The 21800-nt window shown below is 38.1% G+C and overlaps 1 protein-coding gene across 2 annotated transcripts in view; it reads right to left on the bottom strand.

Annotated features, from left to right (window-relative positions):
* Nucleotides 1-21800, bottom strand: part of Spef2 (sperm flagellar 2) — a 177051-nt gene that overhangs the window by 104811 nt on the left and 50440 nt on the right. For both annotated transcript variants that reach the window (XM_032898792.1, XM_032898791.1), the window contains 2 exons: nt 1042-1261; nt 271-422 (listed from right to left, as the gene is read on the bottom strand). In XM_032898792.1, the coding sequence (XP_032754683.1) occupies nt 271-422; nt 1042-1261 (372 nt within the window). The remainder of the gene's footprint in view (nt 1-270; nt 423-1041; nt 1262-21800) is intronic.

Below are 21800 nucleotides of genomic sequence, written 5' to 3'. Positions count from 1 at the left end.
TTGGAAGGCCACTGTTCTCCACTTCTGGATACTTAGTGGTAAAATGTCAACACACATACGTACGCACGCATGCACGCACGCACGCACACACGCACGTACATATGTATGCACACCAATAGTAGGCTTAGGAGGAGCATACCCCCTCTTTTGTCTCTTGGTTTACAGAACCTGAACTATTCACTCTTTGGATCTTTACCAGATGAACGTTGGCATTCTATCCTGATCCATAGCTGTAGTGTACCAGCTGTGGAAAACTGAAGTCACACTTGCCTGAGGTATGATCATTTCTTTCTGGTCTGCTTCAGGATCTTCTTTAACATCTTCATGCATCGATGGTGCCTTACTATTTTTTTCTCCATCATTAAATGCCTGGATAGCCTCTTGGACAAGAGTATCAATAGAAAGTACTCGAATGGGGATGTCTAAAGTACAAAAGACAACTTGTAAATATCTGGCCCCTCAGGAACTGATACTGTTGTCTCCTTCAACATGGTATCACTGCTCTCCACAGAGCAGTGCCTCTTCGGTTAAGCTACTTTTTCTCATAATAAAATTTCCATTACATGAAATAAATCATTTTAGCTAGATTATAGGGTACAACACAGTGACACTAAGCCAAGGGACCATCATGATTCCATCCTCCAGGAAAGTTATCTTACCTCTTTAAAAGTAAATCCCTACCTATGACACAGGCACTCCTATCCCCTATTCATGCTCCCAGAAAACATGAATCATTTTCTATCTGCATAGTTTGTCTATTTTGAGATACTCCACCTAAGTTAGATGATGTACTATACCGCCTTCTGTGTCTTGTCTGCATTACCTAACATAATTTTGACAAGATTGAACATATCCCAATTCCCCCCGACTCCCCGTTTCCTGCATTTGGAAGATCAGTCACATGATTCTACCACCTAAAAATTTGATGAAAACCACTCTCTAAATAAAGCCTCCGGTTTGACTTTTATAGAGATAGACATTTGTAGCCATGGTCAGAATGAATATAACCTAATAAGGAAAAGAGAAGTAAAGGCAACTTACCATTTTGAAGAGCCTTGAGGATTGTAGTTTTTCCACTGAGTGTCTTCCCCAGTAAACAACCCTTCACAGCAAATGAAGGTAATTCAGTGTCTGCAGCTTGTTGCTCAGATGGATACGAGTTTTCAATTAATCTCAGAAGCACATGACCCAGTATGTTATTGTTGGAGGGTGGTGAACTGTTTGCCATGTCCTCTGGTAAGGCCCACTCTCCAGTCATGTTCTGCAAGAGATAACAGCCAAAGAAAACACGCAAGAATGTCTTCGAAAAGCAGAATTGAAGCGTAAATGGCAATTAAATATTAAAAGAGAGGTGGTCAGAGGAGCTGTGAGGAGGAGAGGGAGGGAAAACTGTGATTGGCATGTATTTTATTTATTTTCAATAAAAGTACAAAAGAGGTAAATCCAGTGTGTAGCAAACAGAATGTAACTAGTATTGTAATTAATTATATTGCAGAAAATCAATAACAATTCTACTTTCATATTATAGAATATTAAATGGAATTCTTACATAAAACATTAGTTTTAGAAATAGGTACTTTGAAATAACTGAAAAATTAATCTAATTTATATTATGGCATTTTGGTTAACTTAAAACACCTTTATTGAAATTAACACAGAAGGTACATAAGTTTAATATTAAAATGAGAATAAATATAATTTTAAAATAATTGCAAGAAAATAAACGGGAGTAAATTATAGATGAAAAGTAGAAATTAAATTAGAAAGTAAATCTATGAGGTAACATTTATTAATAAATCTCTGAACCATGAATTATGGAAGTCTACTTGCTAATGACTTTGGACAAAGGTGCAGATGAAGATTTGTCCATGTCATAAATCAATGGAAGGACAGTAGCATCATGCTTGAAGCTGCCTTGTATATTATTAATTACTATGTACAATAACACTTGAAATTAGAGGAGCCAGTAATGGTTCAGTAGATATATTTTCTTTTTATTTAATTAAATTATTTTATATTTACATTCCAAATATTACCCCCACTTCTCCATCCTCCCTGCCCCGAGTGCTTCACCCCTTTCCTGTTTCCCTTGCTTTTGAGAGGGTGCTCCTTCACTCACCCACCCACCCACACCTCCCAGCAGTCCCCTGAGGAATCAAGTTTCTACAGGATTAGGGGCATCCTCTCCCACTGAGGCCAGACAAGGCAGTCCTCTGCTACTTATGTGACGGGAGCCACTGACCAGACTCTGTATGCTCTGTGGTTGGTGGCTTAGTCTCTGAGAGGTCTGAGGAGTCTGGGTTAGTTGATATTGTTGTTCTCCCTATGGGGTTGTAATTCCCTCTGCTCCTTCAATTTTTTCCCCAATTCTTCCTTAGGTGTCCCTGTCCTCAGTCCAATGGTTGGCTCTAAGTATCTGCATTTGTCTCAGTCAGCTGCTGGTAGAGCCTCTCAGAGGACAGACATGCTAGGCTCCTGTCTGCAAACACAGTATGGCATCGGTAATAGTGTCAGGGTTTGGTGCCTGTGCATGGGATGGACACTAAGTTGGGCCAGTTACTGGGTGGCCTTTCCTTCAGTCTCTGCTCCATTTTTGTCCCTGCATTTCCTTTAGACAGGAACAATTCTGGATCAAGAATTTTGAAGATGGGTGGGGGCCCCATGGCTCAACTGGGAGCCATGTCTATCTACAGAAGGTGGTCTCTTCATATCCCATCTCCCCACTGTTGGCCATTTTGGCTAATGTTATCCCCATCGAGCCCTGGGAGCCTCTCCTATTACACATCTCTGGGACTTCCTAAAAGTCTTCCCCAGCTCCATCCCCCATATTTTCATTCATTCTCCTGGCCCTCTGTGCTTCTCTCCTGTTGTCCCCCACCCATACCTGATTTTGCCCCCTCCCCTCCCCCTCCTATCTTTCACCCAGGTTCTTCCCTCCTTCTGCCTCCCATGATTATTTTCTTCCCCACACTTGGAATTTCTTTCTTGTTAAGCTTCATAGAGTCTGTGAGTTGCATCATGGGTATTCTGTAGTTTTGGGCTAATATCGACTTATCAGTGAGCACACACCAGGGATGTCCTTTTGGGTCTGGGTTAACTCACCCAAGATAATATTTTCTAGTTCCATCCATTGCCTGCAAAATTCATGATGTTCTAGTTTTTAATAGCTGAATAGTATTCTGAAGAGTACTTCTGTATCCATTCAGCTGAGGAACATGTGGGTTGTTTCCAGCTTCTGGCTATTACAAATAAAACTGCTATGAACATGGTGGAGCATGTGTCCTTGTGGTATGGTGGAGTATCTTTTGGGTATAGACCAAAAAGTGGCATAACCAGGTAGAATTATTTCCAATTTCGCCATCCCTCTAAACCATTTCTTAGCATTTTTAAATAAGAAAAAGTATATTGACCATTTATTGCTTTATCTTACTTAGATCATTTGGCAATACTTCTAAAACTTTATGCCATGAATAATCAAACATTTTCAATATTCTTGACTCTCCTTTTAAAAGTACTTTTAGTAGACTGTGTCTGACAAGAAAACAAGTTGTCATGTTTGGTAAGTGCTATGGGACAGGTTCATATCAGAGTCTGGTGCAAAAATTCCTCATATAACAATACTGGAGATAATGAACAATTTTTATTTTTAAAGCAAAGTATTACTTGGGATTTTCTTTAAAAATTCAAAGAAATAAGTCTATAATTAAAATTAAAATTTTCTTTTATTCACTTCTCTATATACTTTTAAAAGAATTTTTCTTTTAGGACTGGGGATGTAGCTCAAAAATACAGCATTTGCCTAGTATGTGTGAGGTCCTAAGTTCAATTCCAAGCAACATAGACAAAAAATTATTAAAAAGAATAATTTTGTCTTAATTTAATAGCTTTGGCTTTGCTAGTCCAGTGCATAATTGTCTACCCTGCTAGAAGTTAAGTGTTTCATGACTGTTCATATTTTGCATCCTGAATGACTACCTGCTTCTGCTTTCAGTCACTGGACTTGCTATTTCTCACAAGTAGAGAAATGATAATGATTTTGCATAAAGTAGCCAATCAGCAAGTACCCAAATTAAAAACAAACAAACAAAAAAAACCTAACAAGAACAAAGTCTTGAATTTCATGTTGATGTGACAGGTGCCAAGGTTCTGATCATTTTTGAGCTGTGCGGTCTTTCAATCTTCACTAAAGGGAACAATATCACATGATATCTCGGGTTCCCATAATGATTCTGCTTTTTTTTTAATATCTTTGATAACCTCTACCTTGAAGCACAATTTAGTCTTTGTAAAATTGTTGTGTCATGTGTAGTAGAGGACTGCCTTATCTGGCCTCAGAGGAAGAGGATGCATGGAATTCTGTAGAGACTTGATGTTGCAGTTTGGGGGGGGTACCCAATGGCAGCGGGTCTATCTTATGGGTGAATGGGAAGTGGGATGGAGTAAGAACTCTGTGAAGGGTGACATGGAGGGGAGTCAACACTTGGGACTAAATATATAAAATAATTAATTAATAAAAAATGATAAAAAAAAGACTACTAGTTGCCTACAAAAAATTGTGAGAATCAAGTAAAGTAGTAATACTGAGTTCAAGCCAATGTGACCACTAACGACAAACATTTAAGGAGCTACCAGGTACTGCTCTAAGCATTTAACAGCACCACACATCTCCAAAGACAAACAGCCATCAGCTTCGCCTCAGTAGGAAAGTATGCTTCTTCACACTGGGGTCAGGACAAAGCCCTTCTACATCATAGAGTTAGTTACAAATTATGGCCAAACACAATGGAACAGAACATTGCTGTAAAGAGAACAGAATGTTCTGGCTGGGAAAAGAACAGAACTCTGGCCTATGGAGATAAACAGGCAGCGACTGGGAGGAGCACTCTGGACAGGACCACAGAAGGACAGCTTCTTACAAACACCAAGGAAAGAGGAACAAGGGCATGAGTGAAAAGGAGATCAGAAAAACTGAAAGGGGGAAATTGTGACTAAAGCTGAAAACTTTAGCTGCAAGTGACTTAAAGAGCTAAGGAAGAACCAGAATCTTATAGCAGATGTTTACATGTTTGTTATTTATGTAGACATGACTAAAATAATTATGCCATTAGATATATAATTCACGCCTTCAGACATCACTATAAATGTACACATTGGGCTATAGGTCTCAAGATGCTAATGCTTGCAGTGGGGCAGACTAGGTAAATATCACTTGCTGCAAACCATTGTCTTAAGAGGGTGTGTTCTACGTTATTATATTTGAATTATGTAAGTTACCAAACACATATGGTGATTACTTACGATGTCTTTACTTAATGGTCGGTATTTTTGTAGTGTCTGTGTAAACGGAATAAGTAGTTCTGAATTGTATGTGCAGAATCGGGAGCCATCTCTTCCTGTCAATTCACCTCTACTCAAAAACAGAGATCATAAAACTGTAACAGAGTGAACGACGGCTTCTCTTGGTGAAAAGACATTAAACAATTCAGTGGTATAATTTTTATTAATTGGCCTATACTAACTTTCCAGACTGAGTCTCTGGGCCCAGACTGTGCCTATTCCGTTCTGATTACGTAGATCTACCACTTAGCTGCCCCTCCTGAGTTCAAAGTCCTCATGTGCCTCTTTTTATTGTAGAATTAAAATGATTTACCCAGACTTCTCTTCCTAGCCATTTTCAGTCAGCTAGAATCTTTAGACTTCCTGCTGGCTGGTGCTTTTAAATTCTTGGACTTTTATGAGTCATTGTAAGCAAATGGCATTGATTTCCTGAGCTGAGGTTCATACTTCAAGAACCAGAAATTGATCTATTTCCTGTAGATTTCCTCCTTGACTGTAATGTGCCCATGATTCCTGGATGCTGCTTTCTTAGCAGATTATTTATCTTCTTTTATAATAATCATAACCTAAAATGATATTTTTATTCTTAAATTTATTATTATTATTCTTTGAAACTCTGTAAAATTGCAACCGAGATAGGTATTCCCTATTAACACCTTTTCATGGACACATGGTTTATATATAGTTGGATAAACAGAATCTAGGTCTTGGGAGATGTTCATTATGAGTCCCTACAATCTTGAATTGATTTAGTGTACCATTCCATAAATCAGCAATGTTGAGTTACACAGACATACTTATTAGTGGCATGCCAATGTGCTTTCTGTGGGTTAGTCAGAGTCAAAGTTCCACAGGATCCAGTTTTTGTCTTCACAGATAACTAAGACTTATCAGCATTGTATGGCCTGAGGTAGCTCAGGTAGACCCAGTCTAGAATGTTCTTGGTAATTTAGAATTCAGTTACAGAGGAAACAATAAAAGACATGGAAAAACCTCTTTCCTCTAAAAAAAGAATCAGCTTCCCTCTCCCCCCCAGTGGATACAACATATGTCCTGTTTTCCACATATGTCAGTCAGTTTCCTTAGATATTATTGGAATGTAATGTTTTAAAATTATTTAATAACATTTGTATTATCTTCTATAGTGGCCACAGACATAAAACAGAATCTTCCAATAGATATAATTCAAGAAGCCTCATAAATATTAATGTTGTAAAAAACCAGGATTATGTTCCATTCAGAGCATAGCCAACGCATGGCAACTCCACTGCAGGAAAACTGTTACACTGCTCTCATTCTGCAGTTACATTAGACGACCTTTTAACAAACTAATACGAAGAAGTGAGGAAAAGTTGAGTCTGTGATTTCTGAAATACAGCTAAAGCTTGTATGAGTAGTTTAAGAGGTGAATGGATACACAGTGGTCCTCAAATTTCAGGAGAGCTTGTTTTTATGTTGAGCATGATGACTCATATTAAAGCTATCATGTTCCATGACGGACAGCAGAGTAGTAAGCCCAAGGCATGAATAAAGATGGGAAGAATGCTAGAAATCATGAATTCAGAATCCAAGTTCTAGAAAGGCTAGTGTTGGGCAGTTACAGTGAACAACTATGACTTTGGGCAAGAACAGTGCGTATTTACTATGTTGTATCTTTATGATCTGTATGTGTACACACATACAAAATCAAGAGACCTGGCACGAGTGCTGCAGCTGTGATCCCAGTACATGGGAGGCTGAGGCAAGATGACTATTTCCAATTTGTGTACAATCTGGGATACATAATAGCAGCTTCTTAAAAACAAACAACAAACAAAATAAAACAAACAAAAAGAGAAAGAAAAGCATACATGGAAATTAGATTTCTAAGGCAGTTAAAGGGTTTTTGAGCCTTTGCCCTTACATCTCTTGATTTTAGTTTTCTGAACTCTCCAAAAACTCCTGGGGTTGCTTAGCTCCATTTGCAATATAATCAGTGTTACTACACATCTTATGAGATTGTAGCTTTCACAAATTTTCATCAGAACCCTTCTTGAAAGGGCATTCTATTTTGTGACTCAGTATACATTTAGTATAGATAAGGCAGAGAAACAAAACCCTAGTTAATGAGATGCTCATATGTACTACTTGTTATATATTATTATTTCCTACAGTATTGTATTGATTTTTATATTTATCTAATTTTGTTCTGTTTCTACATATTTGGACAATAAATAATGGACAGTAGACGAATATAGTATACTCTCTAGATATTGAGTGTTAACCAATTAGTAATATAGCTTACATGTAACCTGAGTTAAATGAGTTAACATTAAATTTTAGTAATTTGATGATGTGACAAGATGGTTTAAATCTTCAAATAAGACAGACAGATGTAATAGAGCACCCAACCTATGAGCAAGCTCAGAAAGTGTTGGGGTTTTTATAAGCAGAAACTAGCAAGGATCTCAACAATATTAATAAAAATAGTTGATGTAATAACAACCTCTTAAAGAAACAGATTACTGGAAAACTTCTAGAAATGATAAACAAATTCAGCAATGTGACAGATAAAAAAATCAACTTGAACAATCCAATAGCTTTTTTATATAATACCAACAAACATACAGAGAAAGAGAATCATGGACATAATTTCATTCACAATAGCCTGAAAGAGAATAAAATACCTAGACATAAATCTAACCAAGCTAATAAAGGACATTTACAATAAAAATGTAAACCTCTGAAGAAAAAAGCTAAGGACTCCAGAAAATGAAAGATATAATCACAGGTCAGTAGAATTAACACCGTGGAAATATCCTACCAAAATCAAAATACCCTACTGCAATCCCAATCAAAATACTTATTTTATTCACAGGAAACCAAAAATGTATCCTAAAATTATTATAGAACTACAAAAGAGTCTAGATAGCAAAAACAATCCTGAGCAAAAAGAACAATGCTGGAGGTATTGAGTCATGGTAATAAACCAATATGACATTCACACAAAACTGGACATGAAGAACAATGGGATAAAAAAAGAGTCATACATGAACACGTGTGGCTTCAGGCACTTAATATTTGACAAAGATGTCAAAAATGTATAATGGAAAACAGAAAGCATAGTCAACAAATGCTGTAGGGAAAATTAAATTGCCACATGGAGAAGAATGAAATTTGACTCATATCTATTGCCTTGCACAAAAACTAACTCCAGATGGATTAAAGACCTTAACCTGAAACACCAGCAATGCTAAAACGAAAGGTGTAGGAGAAGACTCCCTAAATACAGCTCCATTAGCTCAAGAATCAAGGCCAACAATTGACAAATAGTACTGCATGAAATGAACACACTTCACTGCAGCTAAGGGAAAAAAATCAGCCGGGGTAAGAGGAAGCACATAGAATAGGAAAGAGTCTTTTCCAGTTATATATCTGACAGAGGACTAATATCCAGGATGTATGAAGAACTCAAAAAAACCAAAATTAAAAAAAATCCTTCCAAAATTTGGCCTGACACTGGAATGTAGAGTACTCAAAAGAAGAAAAAAGTGTTTGGGAGAGGGAAGACAAGAAATACCCCTAAAGGATTCATCATTCCTTGCAATTAGGGGAATGCAAATCAAATCAACTTGGAGATTTTATCTAACCCCTGTCAGACTATGAAAGATCAAGGGAACAATTAGCACCAAATGCTGGAAGGGGATAGAGGAGGGCTCCTTGACTGTTGGTGATTGCAAACTGATACAACCATTGTGGAAACTGGTATGGAGAATTCTCAAAAAGTTAAAAGTAAACCTAGTATATGACGCAGCTACACCAGTCCTCAGGAGATATACTCAAAGGACTTAGCAACCTGCTCCACAGATACTCCCTTGGCCCTCTTCATTGCTGCTCTAGACACAGTAGCTAGGAGATGGAAAGAATAAAAGCCCTACAGTTGACAAATGGGTAAGAGAAACGAGGTAATATACACGATGGAATACTGCTCAGCTGTAAAGAAATCGCGACTGTTTCAGATAAGTGGATGGAAGGAGAAAAGATCATATATTAACTGAAGTAATTCAGACCCAGAACGACAAATGTTGTATGCTCTCTTTTACTGCAGGTCCTAGAACCAACCTTCAGATGTGAGTGTGGAACCTGCAGGAAAAACGGAAAGCAGAACAGCAAAGTGGGACAATTGCCAGGATGGCCGAGTTAGAGAGCAATAAATGGGGGATTAGCAGGGTACAAGTGATCTGATCAGGGACATGTGGAAAAGGGGAATCCTTAGGAAGGGAGGTGGATACAGAAAAGGGGATGAGGATAACACAGAACAGCAGAGTACAAGTAATCTAATGGGGAAATAAAAAATGGCTCTTAGGAAACATAAATATGGGAGAAGGTGGTAAAATAACATCAAGGGCATCTAAAAAAGCTGCAAATAATCATATTATAGCTATTTACCAAAAAAAACCAAAAAATAAAACAAAATAAAAAATTATACCATCCACATACCTCCATATATAACTATAAATACTTTTAGTGAATCTTTCTCATCTGGGCTGACAGTCCTCTCTCAAAGAGATAAAGACTATCTAACAAAACCCCCAATAGATGAGAAGCCTTCTTTTGAATTATTCGTCAGGACTGTCCAAGAGACTTCCCAAACGTCTAGCCTATTTCTGTTGCTCTTTGTTATCCACCTTAGGTGTATTGCCAAAGGCACCACGTATTTCATAAACAGGGTCCAAAGACCGCTGAGCTAGAATTGATCCAAAATTCCCCTCCCTGGGGAATCATGCTACTAGAAGTTATGCAAGCTTCCAAAACTATCAAATGTTTTCCCAACTATGATAACTACAAGCAATGTCAATGACCAGCAGGTTAGGATAACCCTAAGGGTACAGTCATGGCACTCATACCTTGGTGATACCCAACAGCTCTCTAATTGAACCTACAACTTACTCAACACGAGGGGGACCAAGCCTGGTATTGGAAACCTAGCTAACTACTCAGTGTTAGTAATGTCATGGATATTGGAGGAGAACCTCCAACCACTAGTTTACTCAACCAGTACGATATCCAACCACAACCTAAAATATTTGTCCTTATACTCACAGACAAGTAGAGTCTTCATGTCTCATGAAGGAAATTTCTCTTTATATTAGATGGAAACCATTACAGAAAACTACAACTAATCAAAATCCATTCAAATGGATATATTCACAAAAGACTCCCACACGTAAGGCTCAGAAAACACTGCACAAGAGAGGTATGAAAGATTGTAAGAGACAGAGGATCACAGAGTTTGCTCTGAAATTGGGACTCCTAGGAAGGTCAGAAACTACATGTATAGAGTCTCACCTGACTGCCTAAATGTGCCCCAAACAAGAACGACACGAATGAACATGCCAAACCCAAAGAAGAAAATCCAATGGGGCCACAACTCCATACCAAGGAGTGTAGGCAACCAAGGGGAAGTCTGGGAATGGGAAAAGTGGCCTTTCCCAGGGAAGAGTACATCAACTGGCTGTTGTGTTCCAAATGGTCAGCTCAGGAAACAGACAGGGAGCATTCATTTCGTGGACTGTAAAATGTATAGTTATCAATATAGACAAATACACATGTATGAATGAAATAATGAGAGAGGAGAGAGAGAGATAAAGAGAATTTGAAGAGTGGGGAATGTTGCAATTAAATCGTAATCTTGAAAAATTTAAAAAGTTGCACTTTAAGGGCATTGAGGTACCCTAAAGAAGTGAATGTTACAAAAGGAGTCCACCCAAAGGAAGTACTAAGTAAACAGAGGTACAAAGTAAAAGGAGGCACTAAAAACGGAGGTACTAAGTAAAAGGAGGTACTAAGTAAATAAACACAGGTACTAAGCAAAAGAGATACTAAGTAAAAGGAAGTACTAAATAAAAGGAAGTACTAAGTAAAAGGAGGCACTAAGTGGTGTAAAAGCAGTTCAAAGCTGTTACCATAGAATGCCAATGATTAGCTCCAGAGACAGAAAAGGAATCCCAGGAAAGTATGGGTATTGTTTACATGACTGGTTGTTGAGTAGCACTAAGTGATTGCAAATGAATATTGCAACACTTTCACAGAAAATTATCTGTCGTGAGTGATTTGATTGTTTGTAAGGTCCAGGTTGGAATTTAATTACCAGTGCAATATTATTATGACCATTCTAGGGATGTTCTAGGAGGTGAACAAGCTAATTCACACTCATGAGGCACATGCTTCAGTAAAGTGCTTAAGAATCCGATCTCTGCCATGTGATGTCAGGCGAGAGCACCTGGGTCTTGGAATTTCTCACTTCCTCAACTACAATAAAGATTCACTTTTTGTAAATTAAAAAAACAAAAGATATAGAATGTGGTTTTAAGAAATCATCTCCATTAAACTAAAGAATTGGATTGTAATGGCAGCAAACAAACAAACAGACAAATAACACATTTCTTTTAAAATGGTAATGAATGAGAAATAATGTATAAATGGAAGAATTTCTTTGTGGCCAGGTTAATTGGACTCCTATCCTGGAATTTCCCTTAGGCCTCCTGAACTGGTTTAAAGAGTGTACCAATGACTGCGATTTTCACTTTCTAATCTAGTTTCTACCCTACTTGCTTTGACCACTGGCAAACTGCAAAGGCCCTGTCTCCATCTTACCTCTCTTCTTCCTGTTTTGGGTCTTTTTCACCATGGTGAATGCACAACTCATCTGAACACACAATTGATCTTGGTCACAGATCTCCTGGCTCATCCTCTGGAAAGGTCTGGCCTTTCGAGGACATTAAATAGAATAGAAGTACATCTCTTGTTTCTTGCTGCTGTGACTTGGAAGTTCTAGTTATTGTTACATTCTAGAATAATAATTATTATAGTTATTCTAGACTAACTAGAATATTCTAGCCAGTATTCTAGCTATTACATGTGGGAAATTTGGCTTTCAGGGGGAAAAGCTGTGTTGCCTAGGAAAAGTAAGGCAGGAATTCAGCGTTTAGTTCCTCTTTGGTTTTATAATCTCTCTCCATTCTTTCTCTACTTCAACTTTTCCAAAGTTCTGAGGGGCGCTTCCTTGATTTGTGTTTTATAACTCAATTTCATGCTAATACCACGGGATTCTTAGGAAAAGAAAAAATGGTGGTTATGTGTCATGCCTAACTGCTCATTCAGTTCATGTGAGCTGACGTCTCCCCAAGGCTCCTGGAACTCTGTATGGGAATGGTTTGATAGCCAGGTTTCAATGGAAAAGACTGGTGATGTGGGTCCTGTGTTTGAGAAAAGCTCTGGATTGGAGGTTTTAGAACAGTTCTAAACAGTAAATTTACTCAGGGAAAGGAGTCTGGCAGTTTTGATAAGTCATTAGACTTCCAATCAAGTCTGGGTATGGTTTAGGTATCTCCCAGACAGTCTAGCCTTCAGATTTCAGAGAAGCCATGGGATGAGAGTGTCTATATTTTTTTTTTTTTTTGATTTAACATTTCTTTTTTTTTTTATTAACTTGAATATTTCTTATATACATTTGAGTGTTATTCCCTTTCGGTTTCGGGCAAACATCCCCCCCCTCCCTTCCTTATGGGTGTTCCCCTCCCCACCTCCCCTATTGCCGCCCTCCCCCCAACTGTCTAGTTCACTGGGGGTTCAGTCTTAGCAGGACCCAGGGCTTCCCCTTCCACTGGTGCTCTTACTAGGATATTCATTGCTACCTATGAGGTCAGAGTCCAGGGTCAGTCCATGTATAGTCTTTAGGTAGTGGCTTAGTCCCTGGAAGCTCTGGTTGCTTGGCATTGTTGTACATATGGGGTCTCAGAGCCCCTTCAAGCTCTTCAGTTCTTTCTCTGATTCCTTCAACAGGGGGTCCTATTCTCAGTTCAGTGGTTTGCTGCTGGAGTGTCTATATTTTTACTGGCTCTGGCAGGATAGGTGTGCCTGCAGGGTAAAGGTTGTACCTACTTCCAGGAAACACTGCCTGAGCCCAATAGCCATCACGGAAAAGCACAAGTTGACTCCATTTCACTTGCTATATGCAATCTCAGGGTGAGTTGAATGGTGATTTTGATAGAAGCAGGATTTTAGGTACCTAGTGCCTTGTCATTCGACCTATTCCATTATTCTGATTGATCAGAAAATGTAACGAGGTTCTGATTGAAGACTGCTATTTCTCAGTCATCCAATGATTTGTGTCCTAACCATTGCTTCTGTCAATCTTTCATGACCTAATACCATTGAAACAGTCATGTTTGACACTAGCCTACACAAAACCCAGTTCTATCTATGATGTACTTATTTCTTTAAGGAATCTTAGTTTAGCATGGCCAATTTCCCAGTATTTAACACAGATCACTGTGAAGACCGTAGGTTCACCCTTGAGGGAACCTAGTAACTTACTGAGCAAACTAGTCACTTTATCTTACAGCACCAGAAGCTAAAAGAGCTGTATGAGATTTTTACTTCTGAAATCTAAGACAGAGACCTTTTTAGATTTGACAGTTACTATCAGTGGACTACAGGTCTGATTACAAGGGGTGGCTAAACGGTCTGTAAGAGACCCTTCCTCTTGAATACTCAATACTGCTGAGTGAAATTCAGTAAAAGCACTGTGCAGGCTGTGGGTAAGGGCTCGCCCTATTCAGATTCTACACTGAAGGAGTAGCTTAGTCACCACAAAACTTCAGATTCCTATCTTGTTTCTTTCCTTTGCTTTGTAAGCTACTCTGCCCATTCCAAGACCTTAATTTGGAACCCTGAGAATTATAGCAGCCCAGTGCTTTCAGGAAGCATAACATCCTGAAAAAAATGACAAAAGACTTTGATGTTCCTGAATTTCTCCTGACACCCATGCGTCCTTGGAAGAGGATCATGTTGGACTTCATATCATTTCTCCCAAAACAATTTTAGTGGTTATGACCACCCTGATTCAAAACAACAAAAGAAAACTTAAAGTCAACAGGGAGGTGACAGTTCAGCTAAGAGCTACTGTAGTTATGATTCCATAGCAGCTGCTATTGTGTCCAGTAGGCTTACAGAAGACAAGGTCTGTCATTTAGTCATGGGTTGGAGAGAGACTCAAGGAGCCCTGTCTCTACCTAATGAACTATATGGTAGTGGCAGATTCTGGGGGACAGTAATCACTGTCTTCAGATGTTCACCTGCTGGTCAGATCACCAGGCTCCAATGGATAGTTCCAAACTCATTGTCATACAGAAGGCCCTTGAGAAACGTGGTGGGTCACAAAAGCAAAGCAGAGCAAAGCAAACTAAATCAAATGACATGCATTGAAGAATGGCACTTGAATGGCATTTAAGAATGAAGCTTGAGAGACATAGTAGTCGAAATGCATTATAAACATGTATGAAATTGTCCATAAACACAATAAAAAAAAAAGCTTTGGCGAGCAGGCATATTTCAACACCAAACTTTTCCTAGCACTTCAGTATTCTGGCAGCTGATTGTGACTCTTGTTAATAACCCAAGGAAACATTTAATTTTATCAGGTGCCGACGTGCTTATTCAAGGCTATAATGATTTGGGGCAGGCAGAATATTTATAGAAGAGTGTCCTTAGGTGACATCTGAACTCTTTTTTGTGGTAGCAACTACTTATTCTGTCTACTCTAAAGCAACTCTTACCATCTCCTATCTGATAACATGGAGGCATATCTTCAGAGCCTTCTAAAATTATGCAGCAAATTCTCTACATTCATATTTAAGATTAATTAAAAACCACCACCATCATTTAAAAGTCCACTGAGACTTCTTTCTTTTGAAATAAATAGACCATAAAGAATACCGAGAGCAGGAGAAATAGTTCCCGAGAGATGAACTCCCCAGTTGATTATCCAATAGTAAGTGGTCATCCCTAAATTCATATACATACAAGGAATATTAGGTGTATATAACTATATAGAATAGTCATAAAGGAGGACCCTATCTATATGAGAAGAATGAGACCAGATTTCTTTTGCTTTCTAACTTAACAATGCATTAAAAAATGGTGGCCATCTGGAGTCCAGAAATGGAGCTTTCACTACAGACCTAAATTGCTCAGTATCTTTAATGTAGACTTCAGGGCTCTGGAACTTTTAAAAATAAACATCTGTCATTTAATCCACCTAGTGTATGGACTTCCACTATGAAACCTGCATCGAATGAAAGAAATGATGAATCTACGTGACCCTAGCATCCATTGACTAAACTCCCTGGGCTTGGTACCCTGTGAGTCAGGCCACATGAAGGGTATAAGCCTAAGTGATATTTTGCCTAAAAAGAAATGGATTGAAGAAAGTATGAAGGTTGGTTCAGATGTGTTGGGAAGTCATGGAGGTAAAAATCCATGCTGGAAAAGCTCATTCACTCTCATCAGTTCAGTCTATTGAGTATCTAATCAATACCACGCAGTGGGATGTGGAGGACAAACAGAATGATGGCTGGAATCTACAAGTAAAAACACTCAGGCTGTTTAGGACAATAATTCCATTTCTCACTTTGTTCCTCATTCCCATTATCTGTGAAAAACTCCTGGTAAAGAGAACTATTACTATATGAATATATTTGAAGATTAAAACACATTACGAAGCCTAGTCCATGAGTAGTCATAAGCAACCACCATAAGCTCAAATGATCATAAATCAAAACATTTTGTCATTAAAAGTAAAAATAACTGTGACTGAAAAGCCATTACTAAGAAGTTGAAGTAAGATGATGTGCTAAAGAGGAAATAGCTTTCTTTCAAATGATACAAAATCCAACTACTGCAGGTACAGAAAAAAAAATGTTATACAGAGGCTTAGAAAAGTGTGACTCAAGAAAATTACAGCTAGTAACTCATTAAATTACTACAAACACCAAATTTTAGCCTAGTCACTCTTTCCTATGAGTGGGAGGATTGGTTTGGGGACTGACTATAAATCATAATAAGGGAAGCTGAAGTTTCTTATGGAAAATATTAAGTTTTGCATTCATGAACATCACACTGTATCTTTTATATTATCACTGTATTATTTAGAATTTCTATTATCATGTAAATCCTATTGAAATGTGTTATTAAAGTATATTGTTTAGGGAATAAAGACAGGATGAAATGGTCTTTATGTGAATCATCATTTGTTGGTTCACAGAAAGTGACTGGCTGACTCTGTGGATGCAGAATCCAAGGATGTAGAAACTGTACTAAATTCACTCGGTAAGCCACTGTGGTCGGATGTATATGTAAAAATAGACTGCTGGGGAAGAAAATGAGGAAGAGAACTTTTCCAATAGGAACCAGAGTCTGGGCATCATTTGAGATTTGGGAAGGTCACAAAGTCACCGTGAGGAATCACGGACCTGTTATCTGTTTTTGTATATCAGTACAAATGCTGGAAAGGTTGGAAGAACCTGGCTGAGCAGCTCCCTGTGTCTATTAGTAGCTCTTAAGTACCTCTTCCACACTCTTAGTTAAATAAGTCATTATCACTACCCAATGAAAACTTCCTGGGAACCCACTAGGGATGACTAGTCCATGATGATGTTCCTTCTTTGGAGATGAAGATTTCTAGAAACATTCATTGCCAGCAATTCTTTACATGTAGCCATTTTGCAAATAGAGCATGAAGGATGGGAAGATACCTAGGACAGTATACATTCTTACAGACCTGAGCTCAAACGTGGATGTTGTCAGTTTTTTAGAGAAAGAAGGCACAGACATCGGTCAAGTATGTCAAGAATGCAAATACTTTTGAAGATCTGCATTTACTTCTAGAAAAAGAAATCTTGAGTAAATTTAGCAATAACAAATATGGGCTTTTTCAGCATCAATATTCATAAAGAAAATTAATCTGAAAAAAATCCTTGTTGGTTTTTTGTGTGGTTTAGGTAGCCACATAACTGTGGATTCATTGAATGAATCAGTTAGTGTTCCTTCTATTTTCATTTTGTGGAATAGTTTATGAAGTATTGGTATTAGGTTTTTTGGAAGATTTTATAGAATTCTGCACTAAAACCACCTGGCCCTGGCTTTTTGGTTGGGAGACTTTTAATGACTGCTTCTATTTCCTTAGGGGTTATGGACTGTTTAGATGGTTTATCTGATCCTGATTTAACTTTGGTATGTGGTATCTGTCTAGAAAGTCATCCAGTTCATATAGATTTTCCAGTTTTGTTGAGTATAGGCTTTTATAGTAGGATCTGAAAAGTTTTTGAATTTCTTTAGCTTCTGTTATATCTCCCTTTTAATTTCTGATTTTATTAATTTGGATACTATCTCTGTGCCCTTTAGTTAGTTTGGCTGAGGGTTTATCTATCTTGTTGATTTTCTCAAAGAACCAGCATTTGGTTTGGTTGATTCTTTGTACTGTTCCCTTTGTTTCTAACTGGTTAATTTCAACCCTGAGTTTGACTATTTCCTACCCTCTATTGCTCTTATATGTGTTTGCTTCTTTCTGTACTAGAGCTTTCAGGTGTGCTGTTAAGTTGGTAGCATAGGATCTCTGGGGGAGATGATCTACGACCTCAAGCTGTACTATAGAGCAATAGTGATTAAAAAACCCACATGGTATTTGGTACAGAGGTAGGCATGTAGATCAATGAAAAAGAATTGAAGAACCAGAAATAAACCCATGCAACTATGGTCATTTGATCTTTGACAAAGAAGTCAAAACCATACAGTGGGGGGAAGAAAGCATTTTCAACAAATGGTGCTGCTTTAATTAGAGGTAATCATGTAGAAGAATGCCAATCGATCCATATTTATCTTTCTGTAAAAGGATCAAGTTGATCTGGATCAAGGACCTATATATAAAACAAAATATGATGAATCTAATAGAAGAAAATTGGGAAAGAGCCTTGAACACATTGGCATGGGTGAAAATTTTCTGAATAGAACATTGATAGCTCAGACTCTAAGAACAACAATTGACAAATGAGAGCTCAAGAAATTGCAAAGCTTCTGTAAGGCAAAGGACACTGTCAATAAGACAAAATGGCAACCATCAGATAGGGAAAAGATCTTTACCAAACCTACATCCGATAGAGGGCTAATATCCAATATATATAAAGAACTCAAGAAGTTAGACTATAGAGAACCAAATAACTAATTACCAAACGGGGTACAAAACTCAACAGAATTCTCAACTGAGGAATCTTGAATGGCTGAGAAGCACCTAAAAATGTTCAACATCCTTAGACATCAGAGAAATGAAAATCAAAACAATCCTGAGATTTCATCTTACATCAATCAGAATGGCTAAGATCAAAAACTCAGGCAATGACACATGCTGATGAGAATGTGGAGAAAGAGAAACACTCCATTGTTGGTGGAATTGCAAGCTGGTACAACTACTTTGGAAATCAATCTGGTGGTTCCTCAGAAAATTTGGAATAGTTCTGTCTGAAGACCCAGCTATACCACTACTGGGCATATACTCAAAAGATACTCCAACATATCACAAAGATATGAGCTCCACTATGTTCATAACAGCCTTATTTATAATAGCCAGAAGCTGGAAACAACCCAGATGACCCTCAACAGAAGAATGGATACCGAAAATGTGGTACTTTTACACAATGGAATACTACTCAGCTATTAAAAAAAGATGACTGTGAATTTTGCAGACAAATGGATAGAACTAGAAAATATCATCCTGAGTGAGGTAACCCAAACCCAAAAAGACATACACGGTATGTACTCACTGATAAGTGGATATTAGCCCCAAAGCTCAGCATATCCCACTATACAACTCACAGACCATATGAAGCTTAACAAGAAGAAAGGCCAAAGTGTGGATGCTTCAATCCCAATTTGAAGGGGGAACAAAATAACCACAGGAGGCAGAGTGAAGGAGGGACATGGCTGGTGGAGGGGAGGGGGAAAGGGAAAAGCATATCGGGTATGTGAAAAAACTGGAGAAAAGTCCAGAGGGCCAGGAAAATGAATAGAATTATGTAGTGGGGGGAGGGGAACCCAGTAGAAAATCCCAGATGCCATGGATGGGAGATGCTCCCAGGACCTAATGGGGAATGACATTAGCCTAAATACACAACGGCATGGAGATAGAACCTTAAGAGACCACCTCCAGTAGATAGACATGGCTCCCAGTTGAGGGATGGGGCCATCTACCCATCTCAGAATCTATAACCTAGAATTGTTACTGTCTAAGGGAAACACAAGTACAAAAAGTGGAGCAGTGACTGAAGGAAAGGCCATCCAGAGACTGACCCACCTTGAGACCCATCCTATCTGCAGACACCAAACCCCAATACTACTGCTGATGCCATGAAGTGCTTCCAGATAGGAGCCTGGTATAGTTGTCCTCTGAGAGGCTCTGCCAGCAACAGTGCCAACCATTGCACTGAGCCCAGGACCACAATGGAAGAATTAAGGGAAGGATGGAAGTTCAGAAGGGGATTGCAACCCCATATGAAGAACAACCATATTAACTAACCAGCCCCCTTAGAGCTCCCAGGGACTAAATCACCAACCAAAGAGTACATGTGGATGGTTCCATAACTCCCACTACATATATAGCAGAGGATTGCCTTATCTGTCATCAGTGGGAGTGGGAGGGGAGGCACTTAGTCCTGTGGAGGCTTGTTGCCCCAAGGAAGGGGGATGCTAAAAGGCTGAGGTTGGAGTGGGTGGGTGAGCACACTCTTAGAAGCAAAGGGGAAGAGGGGTGGGTAGGGGGTTTACAAAGGGAAGACTGGGAAGGGGGACAACATTTAAATGTTATTAAATTAAATAAGTAATAAAAAAGAACAAAGGAAAAAAAGAACAAAGCATATTCATAAGGAAATTGTAGGGAAACTTTTATTTCTAAAAACAACAACAACAACAACAACAACAACACAAAAATAAACAAACAACAAAACAAAACCAACAGAACAAAACAAAACCAGCCAAGACGCTGCACAAAATGAACTGCACTGCGCTGACAGACAGTAACAAACCCCTAACAAGAGTCGACAATTTCCTGCAAAAGAAGTATGTATGCCATGGGCCTCAGGATGTGGGCAAGACAAGTGTGTTCCTGTGGTAATCATTTCCCAAACAAGAAAAATAGTTAGACACACAGAGGTATGCTCAGTTGTGGCCTGCTTCCTCTCCTGATTTATGAGAAAAAGAAGAGTAAACTAAACGGTTTCAAGGAACAACCGGGGAACAAATACTGAATTAAGAATCAGCTAACGCTGTCAGATGATTTGGCATTAATTGGATATCAATGATTTCTTCATTGATGATGGAAGAAATACCTTAATATAGTTTGATATTTATCAAAAACATCTTTTCTCATGAGACATTACCAAGTATATGGTAAATATATATATACATATATATATATGTATACACACACACACACACACATATATTGCAGGTAATATTCCACAGCAACAGTAAATAAAATCTATATGTAGTTCTTAAGTTTTTAGTCAGGCCAAAAATAACTAATAATCCTATGGAGGATATAAATACATTGCCATTCAATTAGAATAAGGTGTACATTTAGTCCTCATAGTTGTATACTGTTTTCTTAACCTTTTACTGCAGTCATAAGTTCCTTTAATATCTACACAACAGTGCTGTTTCGTCCACTGCCCTGGTCATTGTCATGAATTCATTTTATGTGCCCATCCTCATAATACCTGTCTATCAACTATTCAATGATTGTCAGTGATCCGCTAATCCCCCTCCATTCATTCCTGGTTTTGTCTTGTATTTGCTAACCTAGAGGCCAGCGATACTTGTAACCATAAACATTCTTAGTCTTCATTCCATGGCTGTACCTTTTTACCTGGAATTTGCATTCAAGACCTGTTGCTTTTGTATCTTCATTTCTAAGGGTGAAATGGAGGCAACGGGGTGAGAAGGGTATGTGTTACTTAAATCTAATGCACACTCCATTGGAATGCATGTTTAAAATTTACCCTCTTAAGTGAGCTTAATAAAAGATGAAATAAGATAAGTATCATTGTCGTTGTCATCATCATCACCATCACCACCATCACCACCACCACCACCATCATCATCATCATCATCATCATCATCATCATCATCATCATCTTTACTTCATAAATTGAGGTACCAAATGTCTCCAGTGCTTAGGGATTAGAGACGAGAGGTCTACAGTTAGTAGTGAATAATATACACTGTTTAATCCCAAAGGTTTCTGGACAGGTAAATGGCATTTCCATTTCCTTGAAACATTAATGATTTCTTTGTTCTGGGAACCTCTGAACTCTTAATACGAAATATATCATAAATTGTTACAAGCCATATGTATCATATACTTATATCAAATTATCACACTGATTTAATAAACGTGTATAATTTAAATATAAAATAACATCAAACTGAAAAGGTATATAGAATATGCAATTTGCACCCAATATTCTTATTATCTTAATAAATTATTATATGAATTTATGCCACTCTAAACCATAACCTATGTTAACCTATGAAACAATATACAATTGAGGTAAGTTACTTTGAAAATGATACTTTAACAATTGTTTTTGAAA

Source organism: Rattus rattus, chromosome 3, assembly GCF_011064425.1.
Source record: "Rattus rattus isolate New Zealand chromosome 3, Rrattus_CSIRO_v1, whole genome shotgun sequence".
NCBI classification, from domain to species: domain Eukaryota; kingdom Metazoa; phylum Chordata; class Mammalia; order Rodentia; family Muridae; genus Rattus; species Rattus rattus.
The sequence above is the reverse complement of the archived record's forward strand: the minus strand, read 5'-3'. Positions and strand labels throughout refer to the sequence as shown.